Source organism: Orcinus orca, chromosome 5, assembly GCF_937001465.1.
Source record: "Orcinus orca chromosome 5, mOrcOrc1.1, whole genome shotgun sequence".
Lineage (NCBI taxonomy): Eukaryota > Metazoa > Chordata > Mammalia > Artiodactyla > Delphinidae > Orcinus > Orcinus orca.
This window is the reverse complement of record NC_064563.1, coordinates 144,046,007-144,066,966: the sequence shown is the minus strand read 5'-3', so window position 1 is coordinate 144,066,966 and position 20,960 is coordinate 144,046,007. Positions and strand designations below refer to the sequence as shown.

At 42.3% G+C, this 20,960-nt stretch overlaps 1 protein-coding gene across 1 annotated transcript in view; it reads left to right on the top strand.

Moving 5' to 3' along the window:
- DSCAM (DS cell adhesion molecule) overlaps positions 1–20,960 on the top strand; it is a 753,301-nt gene that overhangs the window by 496,961 nt on the left and 235,380 nt on the right. Inside the window, exon 11 of the mRNA XM_049709686.1 lies at positions 6,950–7,123. Within this exon, the coding sequence (XP_049565643.1) occupies positions 6,950–7,123 (174 nt within the window). The remainder of the gene's footprint in view (positions 1–6,949; positions 7,124–20,960) is intronic.

Sequence of the window (20,960 nt, the reverse complement as noted above, 5' to 3'; positions counted from 1 at the left end):
TTTTATTACAATGGTAAATAGGAGTGTTTCCTTAATTTCTCTTTCAGATTTTTCATCATTGGTATATAGGAATGCAAGAGATTTCTGCACATTAATTTTGTATCCTGGTACTTTACCAAATTCATTGATTAGCTCAAGTACTTTTCTGGTAGCATCTTTAGGATTCTCTATGTATAGTATCATGTCATCTGCAAACAGTGGCAGTTTTACTTCTTCTTTTCCGATTTGGATTCCTTTTATTTCTTTTCCTTCTCTGATTGCTAAAACTTCCAAAACTGTGTTGACTGATAGTACTGAGAGTGGGCAAATGTGTCTTGTTCCTGTTCTTAGAGGAAATGGTTTCAGTTTTTCACCATTGAGAATGATGTTGGCTGTGGGTTTGTCATATATGGCCTTTATTGTGTTGAGGTAAATTCCCTCTATGCCAACTTTCTGGAGGGTTTTTGTCATAAATCTGTGTTGAATTCTGTCAAAAGCTTTTTCTGCATCTATTGAGATGATCATATGGTTTTTCTCCTTCAATTTGTAAATATGGTTGATCACATTAATTCATTTGCATATATTGAAGAATCCTTGCATTCCTGGGATAAACCCCACTTGATCATGGTGTATGATCCTTTTAATGTTCTGTTGGATTCTGTTTGCTAGTATTTTGTTGAGGATTTTTGCATCTATGTTCATCAGTGATATTGGTCTGTAGTTTTCCTTTTTTGTGACATCTTTGCCTGGTTCTTGTATCAGGGTGATGGTGACCTCATAGAATGTGTTTGGGAGTGTTCCTCCCTCTGCTATATTTTGGATGAGATGGAGAAGGATAGGTGTTAGCTTTTCTCTAAATGTTTGATAGAATTCTTCTGTGAAGCCATCTGGTCCTGGGCTTTTCTTTATTGGAAGGTTTTTAATCACCGTTTCAATTTCAGTGTTTGTGATTGGTCTGTTTATATTTTCTATTTCTTCCTGGTTCATTCTCGGAAGGTTCTGCTTTTCTAAGAATTTGTCCATTTCTTCCAGGTTGTCCATTTTATTGGCATAGAGTTGCTTTTAGTAATCTCTCATGATCCTTTGAATTTCTGCAGTGCCAGTTGTTGCTTCTCCTTTTTCATTTCTAATTCTATTGATTTGAGTCCTCTCCCTTTTTTTCTTGATGAGTCTGGCTAATGGTCTGTCAATTTTGTTTATCTTCTCAGAGAACCACGTTTTAGTTTTATTGATCTTTGCTATTGTTTCCTTCATTTCTTTTCATTTATTTCTGATCTGATCTTTATGATTTCTTTCCTTCTGCTAACTTTGGGGGTTTTTTGTTCTTCTTTCTCTAATTACTTTAGATGTAAGGTTAGGTTGTTTTTTTGAGATGTTTCTTGTTTCTTGAGGTAGGATTATATTGCTATAAACTTCCCTCTTAGAACTGTTTTTCCTGCATCCCGTAGGTTTGGGTAATCATGTTTTTATTGTCCTTTTTTTCTAGGTATGTTTTGATTTCCTCTTTGACTTCTTCAGTGATCTCTTGGTTATTTAGTAGCGTACTGTTTAGCCTCCATGTGTTTGTATTTTTTACAGTTTTTTTCCTGTAATTGATACCTAGTCTCATAGGATTGTGGTCAGAAAAGATACTTGATACAATTTCAATTTTCTTAAATTTACTGAGGCTTGATATGTGACCCAAGATATGATCTATCCTGTAGAATGTTCCATGAGCACTTGAGAAGAAAGTGTATTCTGTTGTTTTTGGATGGAATGTCCTATAAATATCAATTAAGTCCATCTTGTCTAATGTGTCATTTAAAGCTAGTGTTTCCTTATTTATTTTCATTTTGGATGATCTGTCCATTGGTGAAAGTGGGTTGTTAAAGTCCCCTATGATGCTTGTGTTACTGTCGATTTCCCCTTTTATGGCTGTTATCATTTGCCTTATGTATTGAGGTGCTCCTGTGTTGGGTGCATAGATATTTACAATTGTTATATCTTCTTTTTGGATTGATCTCTTGATCATTATGTAGTGTCCCTCTTTGTCTCTTGTAAGAGTTTATTTTAAAGTCTATTTTGTCTGATTTGAGAATTGCTACTCCAGCTTTCTTTTGGTTTCCATTTGCATGGAATATCTTTTTCCATCCCCTCACTTTCAGTCTGTATGTGTCCCTAGGTCTGAAGTGGGTCTCTTGTAGACAGCATATATATGTGTCTTGTTTTTGTATCCATTCAGCCAGTCTGTGTATTTGGTTGGAGCATTTAATCCATTTATGTTTAAGATAATTATTGGTATGTATGTTCCTATTACCATTTTCTTAATTGTTCTGGGTTTGTCATTGTAGGTCTTTTCATTCTCTTGTGTTTCCTGCTTAGGGAAGTTCCTTTAGCATTTGTTGTAAAGCTGGTTGGTGGTACTGAATTCTCTTAGCTTTTGCTTGTCTTTTAAGGTTTTAATTTCTCCATCAAACCTGAATGAGATCCTTGCTGTGTAGAGTAATCTTGGTTGTAGGTTTTTTCCTTTCATCACTTTAAATATGTCCTCTCACTCCCTTCTGGCTTGCAGAGTTTCTGCTGAAAGGTCAGCTGTTTACCTTATGGGGATTCCCTTGTATGTTATTTGTTGCTTTTCCCTTGCTGCTTTTAATATTTTTTCTTTGTATTTAATTTTTGATAGTTTGATTAATATGTGTCTTGGCATGCTTCTCCTTGGATTTATCCTGTATGGGACTCTCTGGGCTTCCTGGACTTTAGTGACTATTTCCTTTCCCAAATTAGAGAAGTTTTCAACTATAATCTCTTCAAATATTTTCTCAGTCCCTTTCTTTTTCTCTTCTTCTTCTGGGACCCCTGTAATTCAAATGTTGGTGAGTTTAATGTTGTCCCAGAGGTCTCTGAGACTGTCCTTAATTCTTTTCATTCTTTTTTCTTTAGTCTGCTCTACAGTAGTTATTTACACTATTTTATCTTCCAGGTCACTTATCCGTTCTTTTGCCTCAGTTATTCTGCTATTGATTCCTTCTAGCGAATTTTTAATTGCATTTAATGTGTTGTCCATCATTGTTTGTTTGCTCTTTAGTTCTTCTACATCCTTGTTAAACGTTTCTTATATTTTCTCCATTCTATTTCCAAGATTTTGGATCATCTTTACTCTCATTACTCGGAATTCTTTTTCAGGTAGACTGCCTATTCCCTCTTCATTTCTTTTGTCTGGTTGCTTTTTTCCTTGCTCCTTCATCTGCTGTGTATTTTGGTAAACTTACTGTGTTTGGGGTCTCCTTTTCACAGACTGCAGGTTCGTAGTTCCCGTTGTTTTTTGGTGTCTGCCCCCAGTGGGTAAGCTTGGTTCAGTGGCCTGTGTAGGCTTCCTGGTGGAGGGGACTGGTCCCTGTGTTCTCATGGGTGGGGCTGGATCTTGTCTTTCTGGTGGGCAGGGCTTCAGCCAGTGGTGCATTTTGGGGTGTCTTTGACCTCTTTATGATTTTAGACATCCTCTCTGCTAATGGGCGGGGTTGTGTTCTTGTCTTGGTAATTGTTTGGCATAAGGTGTCCAGCACTGTAGCTTGCTGGTTGTTGAATGGAGCTGGGTCTTAGCGTTGAGACAGAGATCTCCATGAGAGCTCTGGCCGATGGATATTATGAGGGTCTGGGAGGTCTCTGGTGGGCCAATGTCCTGAACTCTGCTCTCCCACCTCAGAGGCTCAGGCCTGACACCTGGCCGAGCACAAAGATCTTGCACCACTACGCTTGCCAGGCCTGTCCAAGAGCCTGGCTGGCTCCCTGCTCCCAGCTCCCAGTCCTGGCTTGGCTGGTTAAGGATTTTTATGTCTATGTTGGGATATTGGTTTCTAGTTCTAAGGTCTTTGATTTTGGTATCAAGATGTTGCTGGCCTCATAAAATCAGTGGTAAAGTGTTTTATTCTCTTGTATTTTCTGAAAGACTTTGTGTAAAAATTTTTTTTTTCTTTAGGTGTTAGGTAATATTCACTAATGAAGCTGTCTGGGCTTTGATTGTTCTTTGTGGAAAGTTGTTAACTACAAATTAACTTTATAGATACAGGACTATTAAGTTTATCTAATTTTTCTTGAGTGATCTTTAAGAGTTTGTGTCTTTCCAGAAATTTATCTATTTAATATAACTTTTTAAACTTATTGACGCAAAGTCATTCCTAATATTTTCCTATTATCCTTTTAATTCAAGTAGGGACTGCAGTGATGGCCTTTTTCATTATAGTTACTTGTAACTAATGTCTCTTCTCTTTTCTTGATCAGTCCAGCTAGAGGGTTTTGTATTTTCTTTTTCAAAGAACTGGCTTTTGGTTTTATTGATTTTCTCTACAATTTTCTGTTTTTTATTTCACTGATTTCAGTTTTCCTGTTTATTGTTTCCTTACTTCTCCTTACTTTGAGTTTCATTTGCTCTTCCTGTAATAGCTTCTTAAGAGGGATGCTTAGATCATTGATTTGTGATCTTTTTCCTTTTCCAATACAAACACTTAAAGCTACAAACTTCCATCTAAGTGTTGCTTTTAGCTGCATCTCAGATATTTTGATATGTTGTTTTTACATTCTTATTCACCTCAGAATATATTTTTTCTAATTACTCTGGTGATTTTTTCTTTGACTCATGAGTATTTTTAGAAGCGTATTGTTTAAGTTTCAAATATTTGAGGTTTTTCCCAGATATATCTCTGTTATTGATTTCAATTTTAGTTTTTCTGTGGAGCTAGAAAGTGATTTGTATTATTTTATTTTTGAACATCTATTGAAATTTGTATTATGGCCCAAAATATTGTCTTTCTGGATATCTGTTCCATGTGCACTTGAAACCAGTATGTATTCTGCTACTTCAGGGTGTAGAATTCTATAAATGTCAGTTAAGTCAAACTGAGTGATAGTGGTATTAAAGTCTTCTATATTTCAAATATTATTTCTTCTGCCTCTGTCTTTCTTCTCCTTTTGAAACTATAATTACTCAATGTTAGAATATTTGATATTGTTCTAGAGCTCTAGGACAATCTATTCTGTATTTTTCACTCTTTTGCACTTTTTGTTTTGATTTGGATAATTTCTGTTGACCTAGCTTCAAGTTCACTATTTTCTCTGCTGTGTTCAATCTGCTGATTAGCTTAAGGAATTCTTTCGATCTAATATTGTGTTTGTTGTTTCTGACATTTTATTTATCTGTCTGTCTCTTTTGTGTAGTTTTAATATTCTTTCTGAATCCCCACCTGTTTATGGGCATTAACCATAGTTGTTGTAAAGTCCCTGTCTGATAGTTCCATACCAAGATTTCAAAACTATTGATCATTTCTTCTCTGGTTCTTTTTTCTTGCTTTCGTGTTTGTGCATCTCATAATATTTTATTGAATTTTGGTCATGATGCATGAAAGAGTAGCAATTGAAGTAGGTTATACTTATTTCTAGTTCTTTACTTCCTACCTGCTTGTATGCCCAGGACCTTGTCCTCTCACCCTGTCCCAAAGATGAAATTGTTTACTTGTACCTTATCTCCTTGTAGGGCTTTTAATTCTTTGCAACTAAGTTTACCCAGTTGCCTGTGACTTCCACTTTCTGATTCATTCAAAGAAAAGCATGATTTTGTACATTAACAGTCTCTTTTTTGTTGTTAGAATGGAAGTGATATTCTTTTGTGTCTTTCTCCATCCTGAGCAGAAATAGAACTCTGTTTTTTAAATTCAAGTTTCCATATATACTCTCTAACAGTTGTGTTTTGATAGAAACCATCTGTTGTAGGGATTCTGCTTGTCCTTGTAATTCATTATGAAAGGTCCCCTCAGATACATGATTAATTTCCTTTGTCTCTTTGGTGGAGCTGAAATAGGTAAGGGAAGGCATAGCCACAGTCTCTGCCACTGTGACCTGAGGGATACCAATAGGTAAATGGTCAGTTTGGGGGGAGACAACAGGAGGAAGTGTATCCCCCTCTCATTTCACTTCCCCAGATGCAAAGTCTGAAGTTTCCTGCATGAACGGGTGACCACCCACCTGTTCAGGTCCCATGTAGGTTCTGGGGACACACAGACCAGCAGGTCTTCTCTAGAACACACACTTGGCCCATGCTTTGAGCTTTCTCCAGGAAGATAGAGTGGTCCAGGAAGATGGAGAAGTTCTGTCAGCCTTTCAAGGCTTGGACCACACCCTCCTAGTCCCAGAAGAGGGGCAAACAACATAGCAGATTCATCCGATTCATCCAACTACCATCTTCCCAGAAATCTCCCGAGGCCTTAATCCTCTGTTTTATTATTTCTAAATTTATTTTCTAAATTAGTTTTATATGGATCTTTTATGTGGATCACATCACATCTATGACCATAGCATACCACATCTGGGCCACTATTTCCTTGAATGCAAGCACTCAGAGGAGAGCAGTGTTTTAATTTGTGCTGTCTTAGTGCAGTGATCTGACTTGTTTAATAATATTCAATGATGCTGATTGTACATGGTGTTTCTAGACTGGAATAAACCACACTTAGAAGGGAAGTCTGCAGTATTAGTTTTCTCCTTGTAGTCTCAGAGGTGCTCATCCTGTGAGGTCTTCAAATGCCTTGTCCCTGAAGCACTCCTTGTTTACATGCAGATTAAGTCCCTAGAGACACAAAAAATGTATTTAGTTACACAAGAGATGTCTACTTCTGTAGTCATTCTACTGTGATTTCTGTGAATAATTTATCAACTGCTTAACGCTCATCAAATTTGATGAATTGTAGAAACTATCTGTAAGTTCTCTTACTCTTTATTTCAGAGTTTGAAATACTGTCATTTTAAGTAAACATGTTTCTCCATAAACAAGAATTTCATCGTCAGAGGAAAGAAAAAAATCTTGGTGTATCTGTTGCCTGTCCTCTAGGTTGTGTGTTCGGCGTCCATCACTTCCCTTCATTGGTCTGATGTCTTTGAGCTCATTGTCTCCCTGTATTTATTCATGTTAGCATCACCGTTCCTCTTTTTTATTCTGTTGCAGGTGCTGGGGTTCCCCAGTTCCAACCGATTGCCCTGAATGGCCGAATTCAGGTCCTCAGCAACGGGTCTCTGTTGATCAAGCACGTGGTAGAAGAAGACAGCGGCTACTACCTGTGCAAGGTCAGCAACGATGTGGGCGCGGACGTCAGCAAGTCCATGTACCTCACGGTGAAAAGTAAGGAAGAAGAGCACTTCGTTTTACCTAAATAGGGCTTCGGGGGCTTCCATTTTCAGTGGTCTCCATGCATACTGTTTAAAAACAAAACACAACAAAAACAAAATGTGATTTGCTGCAGCTGGGGGTTTCCTGTCCTAAGAATATAGTTAAAGAGGATGGTAGAAGTTCAGCGGTTGTCAGAGCCTATGGGTCCCTTGGCCATGGCTACAGGCTCTGGGTAAACTAGCAGATGAGTGGGTCCCTGCCTTTGGCACCCACATTTCTCTCCTGTTGATTTCATTGTGGAAAAGCCCAGTGCACGCTCTCAGATGTGTTCCTTTCAGAGGTCTATTCATGCTTTTTATTATCTGCAAGCTGGCTTGTCCATAGATTTCCTTTTTAAGATCCTTCTGAAATCCAGAAAGCAGAAACCTCATTATCAACACACACATCTACAAGAACAAAGAATACGTAGCACTATGCTTAGGGTCCGTGTTACTGACCCATTTTTTAGGAAAGGGCACTTTATAGTGAAATTATTTTTATACTTTGGTAACTAAACCACCAAAGAAAGAACCAAAGTAGACCAACTTCTACTGAGTACTGTTCATTAGCAAATGGTTGTACATCTAGTTTAAGTGAATGACTTATGTATTTCTCCGTTTATATTCTTTGCTACTGCATAGATTGTGATTTCTTCCTGACTACAAGGTTTTGATCAGACTTCCTCTTTTTTATTTTAATTATGCTGTCTGTAGGTTGTCAAGGATCTCTATCATATCGTTTATTAGAGAGACTGGATTTAAAAGTGAATTCCAGTGGTGTGTGTGTGAGAGAGAGAGAGAGAGAGATTTAAAGGCTAGCTACACACAGACTAGTATCCATCCTATTTTACTAAGAATTTATTCTAGTTAACCCATTTTTTCTAATAGGACAGTGAAAATATCAAGCTGTCTATTCGGTATACTTTTATATCATAGACAAATTAAAGTTCTGAAATAAGGTTGCTTTGGAATATGTTGTGGACATATCCAATACATACATTTGACTTCTAAATATTATACTCCAGAGGAACTGATTTTCAAGAATCTGAAGACAAATTGTCATATCACTTAAATACAAAGTTGAAATCGTAATTTTTAAAACTAAGTTGATGAAATATTAAGGAAACCCAAGATCTGAAGACCAATACTGACCATGTTGATCCATTTTTCCCCAACAAAAGAAATATATTTTGCAATTGCTTTGACATATTTAAAATTTATAAAACATTTTTTTCTATCACACTCGTATATATATCTAAGCTCTAATAGACACAGTGCCCCATGAAGGATGTAAATACAATCAACCATAGACCTTACCTTCATGAATGAGAAAGCTTATGTCTTGAGAAAGGAGACAGCCTGCTAATCATAGTACAAGGGAAGGAGTAAGGTGCAGAGATGTGCCTTTCAAAGGAGGACAGAACCATCATTTTGAGCGGATTAAGGAAAGCGTCAGGAGAAAAAAATCTTTAAAAATGGGTAGAATTTGAAAATGTAGAACTTGATTTCCCCACATCTCCTCTTTCCATACCTTTGATGTTGGTAGTGGATGTGGGACCACAAGATGTCCCCCTTCCCTTAGTGAGCTTATTCTCCTGTGGGTCCATCAGGCCTGGCTGTGGACAGCTCCATCCAGCAGAACGCATTGGTGTCAGGATGGAGCATGGGACACTGGGAATGCACAGATGAGGGCGTGGTTTACACCCCCTGGAGAATCAGTGCCTACAGAATGGTACCCATGGCCTCTGAGTTCAGTCCTAAAGGGTGCAGTGGATTTCAAAAGATAGAATTGTTGGGGGTAAACAGAGGCGCTCAAGGGAGAGAGAACAGAGAGAGCAGATACAAGAAATCAAAAGACTCAAGGCAAGAGGTAACTGTGTTTGGATGCTCTACCCGCTATGTGGAGGGGATTAGGGAAAGAAACATTTAAAGCGAGTGTTCGTCAAAGAAAACTGTTCTTAGGGTTTGTCAGTCTTAGTTTCTCTCTCTCAAACTATACAAACTGCTAGCAGAGAGGCACATTTATGGAACAGTTATTTTTACCAGTTCTTGATAACCCTCCGGTGGCTTTATACATAATTTCAGCAGGAACTAAAACAACATTGTAAAGCAATTATACTCCAATAAAGATGTTAAAAATCATAATATTTAAATTCTGAAAAGTAAAAACATAATTTAATAAGGAGATACAGAAACAGAAGACAAAAGATATACAGTATCTCTAACTATTGCTTAAATGATACCATTTAAACAAAAACAATAGCTAACAGAGGGATGGCTTTCACTTATTCTTTGTATATTTGCTTGGCAAGACTGTTAAGGGTACGAAAACTGACACGTTTAGGCTCTGCACATGGCAATGGGAGACCTGCCACTTGGCGTACAGCTCTTTTACTGAGAAAATGGGAGGAAGTAGGAGTGGAGAGCATTGGCTCTGACCTGCCGGGGACAGAGCAGGTGCCTGGCTGCAAGCAGATTGTATGTCGCTGCACTGGTAACAGGATTATACCCGGCACTGCAGCAAGGCTCTTCTCATCTGACGCTACCCAGGCTTACATCAGGCACAATTTCTTTAATGTTTCAAAAGAAATTGCACTGCTTTCCATAAGAATAGTAAGGACTCTCCCTTTTCTATAAGTCATTAAAAAATAAAAAAAAAAAAACTGGTCTGCAAATATTTTTAAATGCAGTAGGAGAGAACTTTCTGTCTGATAAGGCATGTCAGGAAATTAAGACAGCTTCTCAGATGAGAACTCCAGACGCCCAGGATGGCTGGTGCTGGGTTTTACACGTATTTTAAAGATCCGAACTCTACTGATAGAGCCTGGTGTTGGGTTCTCACTGGGGACACTGGGTACAATGCACTGGCACTGAAATGCCCAAGGTCGCGAGGCCCCTCCACAAGACCACCAGAGTCGAGAGTCAAAGCCAAACGGCAAGGGTCATTTATTGCAGGTTCGAACCTGGACCTCCGCGCACTCGTTGCCGGTGACGCTAAGAGGTCCCGATGGAGTTTAGTTCAGCTCTTTTATAGACAAGTACAAACAAGTTCGGGACGTTCTGCGGGGCTTTCCAGGGGTGTAGAGTACTGATTGGTTGATTTTTGAACAAAGACACTAGTCGCCGTCTGATTGGTTGGACGGTTGCGGGGGGGGGGGCGGTCAGCAAGCGTAATTACAGAAGCGAGAGCGGCTAGTTAAGTTTCGGTTTCCTGAGGTTTCGTTTCTCAATTGGAAATACTTAAGACGGGGCCATGTTCACAAAAAGAAATAGTGCAAACAGGAAGACTGATGCAACCCTAGCAGTGCTGCGGCCTCCACCAGCCCAACGGCAGGGCGGCGGGAGGCTGTGCGCCCAACTTCAGGCGGCGCTCCCAAATGTGGCAAGCCCAGCGCCGCGCCCTGGAATGGCCCTTTTTCGGCCCTTCTCCTCCGGGAGGAACAGAAAAGAAACTCCAGGAAAGGCACAAATTGAATGCAGGGCGTCAACTCAGTCCTATTCCCACCAAAGTAGAACATAGCCCCCTCAGCACTGGCTGGGTCTCCTCTCTGGGAAGTTTTCTTACCACGACTCCAATGCTTTCAAAACTCGCTAATCTAATGATAAAGCAACTTAACAATGAATGCCTCCCCCCGACCCTTTTTTGGAATCAGGTATGATGAGACTGTGGGCAGGGAAGACAGAAGGCAACCAAGTTTGGAAGGAGTGGTCATGGAAAGCCATCAATGAGACAGAAAAATAATCAGTGCAAATCCTCCCGGTTTTGTTGGTATTCTTGCTTCTGGTTCTACATTATCTCAATTCTAATTTATCCTTTACGAAAAATCATCCCAGGAATAGGGACCCAAAACATCAGAAAATGTTAAGGACCTTTGGCAGGAAAGACAGGGGAACTGAGCTCTACTTTCAATCAAATGTGGCCTTTGGTGACAGCACTGCGCCCCTCACCCCAGGCCCACCAGGGACTGCAGAAGCCTCACCACTTGGGGAGCGTGGTCTTTTGTGCTAAGAAAATAGTTCCCCAAACTACAGAACCTTTCAGGCGGCTGAGCCGTCTTCTCCCAGGTGCCCAGATCGCATCCTCACCGTCCCAGCTTTCTGCCCCTGGCTGGTCTGAGCCTGTGTGTCTCCAGGAACCCTGCTATCTTTCTGTTTGGATCTGTGGCCCACGACGCCCAGGCAGCTCTTCTTTTGTCTGCTGCTCCGCACAGGTCCCTTCTGATCCCCGCGTGCCGTGTAGGAGAGCATCCCTTATCAACCAGGAGCAGGCGCCTCCCTGGAGAGTCGGTTATTTGTGGAACCCATCTCCCCATCTCTGGCTTCCGGAGCCAACCCACAAGGGCCCCAGTCCAGCCTTGGTCCTCAGGCCTCCCTCTGGGCAGGTCCCTGGGTCCCGTGTGGGGACACATGCGTGTGCACTGCATGTGCACGCGCCAGCTCGAGTCAGCTTTGGTCAAACAGTCCCCAGGCCTTGGCCAATTCTGGACAGAACTCAGTAATGTGCTTTGACCTCAGGCCACCTCATGTCCTGCTATTGCCGGAGTGGGTGTTGGGCTTGGAATACAATAACCCATCCCCCCCGCTAAAGTAAAAGAATCCATAAACAGCCTTCCATAGTCCATCCACCCTCTGTTACTTCCCGCCCTCATGTGCTGCCTCTAGGATATACAGGTGTCTGCGGGAACACCTGAAGTGCTGCTCTGTGGTCTCTGAAGGGAAGGAAGGGGTGCCAGCCTGGGCTGCCCCGCAGTGAGGCTGCGGTGGCCTCAGTCCCTTCCACAGGGTGCTCCCAGGTTGCTCCTGGTCACTCTGTAAAGGCCACTCTTTAAGAACAAGAGATACATGCTTGTTTTTTTCCTTTGTTTTGTGCTCACAGAAGTAGCGGGAGTAAAGTTTGCCTACATAAAAACACTAAATTACAGTTTTTTTGTTCCTTAAACTGTCAAGATTGCTTGTGTGTATCTCAGTCTAATGCTGCTTTCCCTCTATTATCTTAATTTGAGAGCTTCTAAATGAAGCCTTCAGAACCTTGGCTCCTGGGTCCCGGAAGGTTGTAGCTGATCCTGTGGGACTGTGCGATCCCTTGAAATCATATGCAAAAATGTGTGTGTTTTCTGGGAAGAAACACTGTAGCCTTTATATCTTTAAAGGGATTCCTGGGCTTCCCTGGTGGCTCAGTGGTTGGGAGTCCACCTGCCGATGCAGGGGACGTGGGTTCGTGCCCCGGTCCGGGAGGATCCCACATGCCGCGGAGCGGCTGGGCCCGTGAGCTATGGCTGCTGAGCCTGCGCGTCCAGAGTCTGTGCTCCGCAACGGGAGAGGCCACAACAGTGAGAGGCCCGTGTACCGAAAAAAAACAAGAAAAAAGGAATTCCTGATGCAAAACAAGGTCAGCACGACTGTTCTAGAAAATCACAGCCGCGATGGCCTGAAATGAAGACTGTGTGTCGTGCTTTTCATGCAGGGTATCTCAGAGCATCCGGATGGAAGTGACCAGCATACGACAATAGGGTCACGAGGGCTGAGGAGGAATAAACGAGCATGAATCAGTGGAAAACTAGGTTTTACTGAAAACTGGGTTTTAATACTTCATCACCTTTGTTTCATGTCCACACTCTTATTGCAGCCTTGGAGCAGAAGAAACATAAATGAATCAAAGGCATGTACCCCTGTGGTCAGCATTCTGGCTCCAGACTCACACTGCCGAGGTTCCACCCCTTCCAACCCTGTGCCCTGGGGCAGGTGACTCACCCTCTGTGCAAGCCTACTGAAACAGAGACAACCACAGACCTCTCTCCCCTCTCAGGGTTGCTGTGAGCCTGACGTGAGCCATCACACAGGAGAGCTTAGGTATTAGGCGGGTGCAGGCGAGTAGCAGGTATTCTTTAGGTGGAGGCTGTGAATGCTGGTGTTATTATCATCATCATCATTCCCGAATTACACCCCCGCCCGAGACACATCCGTGCCGGTCAGAGACAACGAGGTGTCCCTGAGTCCAAATCACCCAGTTTACATACTTTCATAACTGTGGAGCCCAACAGCAACCCCCTGACCATATCTTACATGTATGCACACACTCATAGTCTGAAGTCCAATTGTCAAAAGTATCTGCAGCTTTCATAGCATTGTCCGTGTTCAGAAGTAGAGGATGGGGACACCCATGGGAAAGGAAGTATGGAAAAACATAGGGGGACCTGTGAGCTGGTGGGAGACCCCAAGTGGCTGTAATGCCGATGCTGGGTGGTGGCTCCTTCCAGGTAGGGCAGCTAAACGTTTGCATTTCTCTTCTTCAGTGAGCCTGAGAGTCTCCCAGCTAAAGAGTCTTTGGGGTTAAGAAGGAATCTGTAAGATGGGAAGGCTACTAGAGCAGCTACTATTTGTTGCCAGTCCCATTTCAGTTTCCCTCCTCTCTGTGTTAAGTGTTTACTCGTGTCCCCTTAAAATTCATATATTGAAGTCCTAACCCCTAGTATCTCCAAATATGATCTCATTTGGAAACAGGGTTTTTGCAGAGGGAATGAGTTAGAAGGAGGTATTACTGGAGTCGTGCAGCCCTCAATCCAATAGTAGTGATGTCATACAAAAAGGAGAAATTTGGACACAGACATGGAGTGAATCAGTCTTGTGAAGACAGAGATTGGAGTTATGCTTCCACAGCCAAGGGAAGCTGGAAGAGGCTAGGAAAGATTCTCCCCTAGAGTCTTCAGAGGGACCATGACCCTACCAAAACCTTGGTTTCAGGTTTCTGGCCTCCAAAACTGTGGTAGAATAAATTTCTGTTCTTTAAATCACCGGTCTGTGGTACTTTGTTACACAAATGCACTCAGTGATAACAGAGATCTTTTGCAGACTCTTGTGTTTGAGGGAAGCACACCACAGCTAGGTCACCTGCTCCAGCAGGTAAATCCTAAACTGTCTACACTAGTGGATGTGAACTCTAGTCTGAACCAACCAAGGGCAGCCTTCTCCCTTTGAGCATAATTGGTTTAAGGATGGGCATGTGACCAGTTTTGGTCAATGAAATGTAAGAAATCTTCTGTGATATTTTTGAAAAGATTTCCTTATTCTTAATTGTAGACTCAGCAGGAGATGTTCATCTCTTAATTCTTGGCCCTATCTGGAGGTGATACCTCCAGATACTCTATCATGGCAAACATTTTAGCACCATCTTGAGGATAAACCAAAACATAAAGGAAGGTAGAGTCAAGAAAACCAGGAAAGTTGAGATTTATCCCTAAGCTACTGCATTTGCAGTCCCCCCGCCTCTGAATTCATCACTGTGAGAGGACCAATTACTTGATTGCTTTTCTGTCTAAGCCGGTGTGGGTCAGGGTTTTCTTATTTGCGGCTGGAGGCATCCAAACTAAATAGGAAGTGGACAGATCATCAGCAGGTAATGGGGCTCAGCTCAATCATACTGCTCCCCCCAGCAAGTCAGGCTGAGCTCAATGCCCCTGAGAGGTTGAGGAGTCTTATTTGGGTTGAGGAACCCCATCCAAATTGGCATTCATAGCATGATTCTCTGGGTTGGGGTAAGAGAGGTCTGTGGAGGAATGACAGCTGAGGGTCAGTGGCAACCCGAAGGCCTCGGGCACATCCCAGAGCAGGGAGGTCGGTACCTGGTGGAGGGAGAGTGGTGAATACCAGCAGCATTTCTTCAATGTTACTGGGGCCAGTATCCCTCCGAGGGAAAGAACATGTATTTTCTCCCCTTACTTACTTACGTCTTTTTCCTTCTTCTGTTTGGAGGCCCCCTTCTACCCAGCAACTGAAAAGTTATTTCTGCCAGTTTGAGGTAATCTCTGCTATTTCAAGGTCTCTCAGTTGATTTAAGATCTTTCCTCTCCCGTGGCCTCCTGGGGGCGGTGGCATCAGTGCTGTGGGTCCTCAGTTATCTGTCACCCTCCGTGCTGGCATCCGCTGAGATGCCTACAGTCCCATCTGGTCTCTGGCCATGGGATCACTGCTGACCCACAGGAGCCCTTCTTGGTCCCCCAGCGGCCCCTTGTCAGATCTGTTCGCTTATCCAATCAGCAGTATTCACTGAGTATCACCTGAGGTCAGGGACTGTACTAGACACTGCTTATTCCTTGAACAAGTTTACCGGCATGAAGCATACATCCCCATGGGGAGAAGGACATGCAGATGGGGATGTAACATAATGCCCTGCAGAGAACAGAATGAAGTAAGGAAGTGAGGTGTGCACATGCTCAGAGAGAGCAGCCCAGGCAGATGGAATGGCAAGTGCAAAGTTTCGAGGTAGAAGTGGGTTACATCTGAGAACTAGTGGGGAAACCATTGCGCTCGGAGTGCAATGAACAAAATGAGGCCATAGAGCTAGGCAGGGGCTAGATCCATGGTCAAACTTTGGACTTGATTTTAAATATGATAAAAGGCCACTGGAGGATTTTGAGCAGAGGGAAAGCATTATAACAACTATAGCTACAACTTATTCTAAACCCTTATCTAATTCGGACAATAACACTCAGAATTGTAGGTTATGTCTGACTTACAGGAGGCACAGAGAGAGGCCGGGGAGCCTCCGGCAGAGCAGGCGGGAACAGTTGCCGCTGTCCCAGGGGGAGACTGGGAAGGTTGCATCTCCCACAGTGTCCCAGGTGTTCACTCCGACTCTACTTCTCATACCCTGTGGTTAGAGGGGTGCTGCTCAGAAACCCATACAGGTCCCTCCAGGCCCCATTCTGAGCTGTTAGGGCTCAGCGTTCCTTTAGGAGACCCCCACCCGTGACCAGCTCTCCTTCTCTCCTGAGTCTCCGTCCCCACCCCTAACCCCACCTACTTCCCCAGTTCACCTGGTACACATTTCTTCAGTCTGTCCAGATTTGCACTCTTGCTTCTAGTTTACTAAGCTGATAGCAAGAAGCAGTGCTAGTGGTTTCCACCACCCTTTCCTATCATGATACACCTCACTCAACAGTTTGAGAACCATGTGGATATTTATTTTGCTGGTTACTGGGTTTATCTATTCCAAGTAAACATCCTGGAACTGAGGAAATAACCACAAGATGAATTTGAAGATTTGTTATGTCCACTGCAAGCTGGCCCTAAACTAAAACACACTGATTCCCTGACCTAAAAAAAGCCCCTACCCTGATCGTTGGGCCAGGGTAGTCTTTTGGTTCTTTAAAAATTAGTGTCAGTTCAGGGTCACCACCCCTATACTTAATGAGTCATTTTTGTTTGGCCGCTTTTAAGATTTTCTTTCTCTTGGGATTTCAGAGTGTGACTATGATGTACCTGAGCGTTGTTTCCTTTGTATTTGTGTAGATTTGGATTGAGGAGTTCCTTGGACCTTTAAGCTGATATCTTTCTTCAAACCTGAGGTGTTTACAACCATCGTTTTTTCCAGTAATTGTCTTTTTTTTTTTTTTTTTTTGTCCTATTCTTTCTTACCTCTTATTCTAGGACACATATGTTAACCCACTTGATACTGTCCCAATATCAAGATTTCTGGTACTTGGATCATTTTTCTTCCATCATTTTTCTCTCTCAGCAGATTGCATATTGTTTAATCTACTTTAGTCATTACTGTCTCTCCCTTCAGGGAGAATTTATTGTGATGTAAATTATAAGTCAGCGCTTATATGTTTTCCACACGTGGTTAGTCAGTTGTCCTAACATCATTCATTGAGCATTTCATCCTGTCCTTACTTTCTGAAATAACAATTTCATTTGAGGGAAAGATATTTAAGAAAATGAGATCTCAAGTCAAACTTCCTGGTTAGCTCTGCTAATTGCTAGCTGTGTACCTTGGACAAGTTACATAAGCTTTATGTGTTTTAGTTATTTAGTTCTCCAGTCATCTCAGACTGTTGTTATGGGCATGAAATGAATTAGTATAAACATATAAATCACCCAAAACATAGGAATAAAGTTGGATCCCCACCTCACACCATATACAAAAACTAACTCAAAACAGATGGTAGACTTAATGCAACAGCTAAAACTATAAAACTTTCAGAGTAAAATATTGGAGTAAATTTTTATGTCAGTGACATGAGAAAAATTACATAATTTGGACTTTATAAAAATAAAAACACTCGTGCATCAAGAAAATGAAAAGACAGCTTGGAGAATGTGTGAAAATATTTGTGAATCGTATATCTAATAGGATACTTGCATCTAGAACTCTTACAACACAACAATAAAAACACAAATAACCCAATTAAAAAAATGGACAAAGGATTCGATAAGACTTTTATCTAAAGAAGACACAGATGACCACTAAGCACATGAAAAGATGCTCAACATCATTAGTCATAGAGAAATGCAAATCAAAACCACAATAAGATACCACTTCATAGCCACAAGGATGGCAAAAAACAAAACAAAAAACAGACATGTTAGCAAGGATGTGGAGAAATTGGAACACTGTACGTTACTGGTGGGAATGTAAAATGGTCAGGTGCTTTAGATAGCAGTTTAGCAGTTCCTCAAAAAGTTAAATATACAGTCACCGTATGACCCAACAATTCCACTCCTATGTATATACCTAAGATAAATAAAAACATATGTCAACACAGAAACTCGTACATGAATATTTAAAGCAGCACTATCCACAACAGCCAAAAAGTGAAAACAACTCAAAGGTCCATCAACTGGTATATGGATAAACAAAATGTAGTGTATCATATAACAGAATATGATTCAGTCCTACGGACACATGAAGTAGCAATATATTCTACAACCTGGATAAACCTTGAAAGCATTCTAAGTGAAAGAAACCTGGCACAAATGACCATATATCATAGGATGCCATTTACGTGAAGTGCCCAAAATAGGCAGATCCATAGAAACACAAAAAAGATTCGTGGCTGCTGAGGGCTGGGAGGATAGGCCAGTGGAGAGTGACTGCAAATGAGAACAAGGTGTTGTTTGGGGGGATAAAAATGTTCTGGAATTAGAGAGTGGTGAAGGTTGCAGAACACTCAACGGTACACTTGAAACTCGAGTTTCATAGTATGTGAATTATATTCAATAAAGCTACTATGTTTAAAAATTCCAGACTATCTAGCAACTTCAGGTGAACCTGTGCAATGGTTGTTAAGAGTTTAGGTTTTGAAGTTAGATAATCTGGTTTCAAACCCCAGGTTCATGGCTTCTTAGTTATGTAAACTTGGGCAAGTTCTCTAACATTTCCAAGCCCCGTGTTCCTCTTCTGTAAAATGGAGATAATTGTGCCTACTGTCTAAAGCAGCGGTTCCCAACCTTTTTGGCACCAGGGACTGTTTCATGGAGGACAATTTTTCCATGGACCGGGGAGGGGTGGGGGATGGTTCAGGCAGTAATGCAAGCGATGGGGAGCGATGAGGAGCGGCAGATGAAGCTTCGCTCGCTCGCTGCTCACCTCCTGCTGTGCAGCCTGTACCACTACCGGTCCGTGGCCCAGGGGTGGGGACCCCTGGTCTAAATCTAGGAGGATTAAGTGTTAGAATATTCTGACAGCAGAGTGTCTGAAAAAAGGGAAAGATAAGCTCTTCATTAGTGGAAGCTGCTGCACTCAGGCCCTAAATGCTCATGGATACTTTTGCATTGAGCTGTCTTTTTGTTTTGTTTTGTTTTCTTTTCTTTTTAATTTCTACACCCTTGTCTTGTGGTTAAATAACTGTATCAGTACAACACGGTGAAGATTTGATAGGGCAACACTTGCCTCTCTTCTGACGGCTCCAAGGCCAACCCTCCCTCATCTCTGTTACTTGACATTGTCTTTGCTCTGCTCATGTGTTTCTTCTTCCAGATAAGCTTTTGTCTATTTCAGAAACGATCATGGGGGGTGATTAAAATTTCATTTGATTTATAGAATAGCTTGGAGTGGGGGACATACATCTTTATAACACTGGGTCCTCACACCCAGAAACAGGAAACTTCTCCCCATTTTCCCTCTTCTACTTGTGTGTCCTTTACTGAGGATGTAAAATTCTCTCCATTTAGAACACATACATGTCTTATTGTTTTTTTACCCACAGAATTTTGAATTTTGTATATGCTATCTTATTTTATTTTTTATTTTTTTGCGATACACGGGCCTCTCACTGTTGTGGCCTCTCCCGTTGCGGAGCACAGGCTCCGGACGCGCAGGCTCAGCGGCCATGGCTCACGGGCCCAGCTGCTCCGCGGCATGTGGGATCTTCCCAGACGGAGGCACGAACCCGCGTCCCCTGCATTGGCAGGCAGACTCTCAACCACTGCGCCACCAGGGAAACCCCTATGCTATTTTAAATAGATATTTTGCCTTTCCCTTTTACTTGTATAGTTGAGTCCCCAGATCTTAATGATTTTATATTATTATTGGACTCCAGTTTATGTTTGAATGCTTTTGCAGCATTAGAAGCTTCATGGTGAGATGGTCTGTGACAGGAAGACTCACAGATACACGCATTTCAGTTTCAACCCTAGCTGACTAGTTCTTTCACTCGTTCAAAAACATTTTCTGAGTTCCTGCACGTACCAGGCAGTCAGTCGAGCATCTGGGCTGGGGTCTCAGACCTCTGCGCTCCCACCTCGTTTCTGTCCATGCCTTCCAGCCATGGCCCACCAGCTATACACAGGTAGTGGAACAAGTTGGGTTTATTCTTGTCCTGAGGGAGAACACACACCATGGGGACCAGTGAGGTGTCTTAAGAAGGTGTCAGAAAGGACGTATTATATCCATGGGCCTATGTTAGGTGATCTGGGGAAGAGTCAAGGAAGCAGCACTTGGCTCTGGATTGGATGCTGTTGGCAGTGGGGGTGATTCTATGATTGGGTGTCTTAACGAATCTCATCCATAAGTGGGGAGGAATAGAGTCAGCCCATAGCTGTGGTTAGTAAAGATGCAGTGGTCACTCGTATTATCCAGGAGAGGGGCTGTTTGGCCATTTTGTTGTATATTTGGATAACATTCATGCTTTTGTCTGTATTCAGACATGATGAAGGGGTGGGCTTGCTTCATCTTGATCCATCTCAGTCACAGAGTGGCCTCGTCTGCTTTGGTGTTCTGTGAAGTTGTTTATATTCAACGAGAGAACACCAAGGACCCAGCTGGGAACCCCCAGCCAGCTCAGCCCCTGGACATCAGGGGCTGCCTTTCTCTCTCTCATGGCTCTTAATCATTGCTGTCACATCATCGGTTTTAACATAATTCCTTTGGAAAAGGATGCAGAAGACAATGGATGGTTTTGTTTAGGAATAACTTAAGAAAAGCAGCTACGGATAAATGTTGTCCTCAAGGGCTACTGGACTTCTATTGTGAGCTCAGCTGAAACAAGCTTATGATTCATCTGATCTGTCATGGCCCTTGTGAACAGGTGCATGGAAATAAGCTTACAGAAAGGTGAGGCTTAGAGATTTCCCTCTGACGATTTATACCATGTAGAGTGTGGGTATCTGGGCTGTGATGCTCACTTGTGTCTTGGGGACTCCTGGGTTTGGCCTTCTGCAGGGACAACCTGAACTACTCATGTTAGGATGCATCCAAAGACAACAGCCCCAGAGAAGAGTCACTGATGAACATTTGTAATGCAGTGGCGAGTCATGGAGGGATGCCCGTGGCCGCCAGGGCAGTGACCCGCCATCTACTTTTTGCAGTTCCAGACATGGCTGCGTCAGAAGGAAAGAGAGGGGGTGGGCAGTGAGCCTCTGAATATATATTTTCCCACTTTCTATTTAAATCCCCACACCCTTAGCCAGTTGATTCCAGCACCTCAAGTTAGGTGTTCACATGTGTGCATCTATCCGTTTAGCTGCTGATTTTAAGAGCCGTTATGGAGGACCACAGCCCATATACACACAGGCAGGTAAGATCCTCTTCC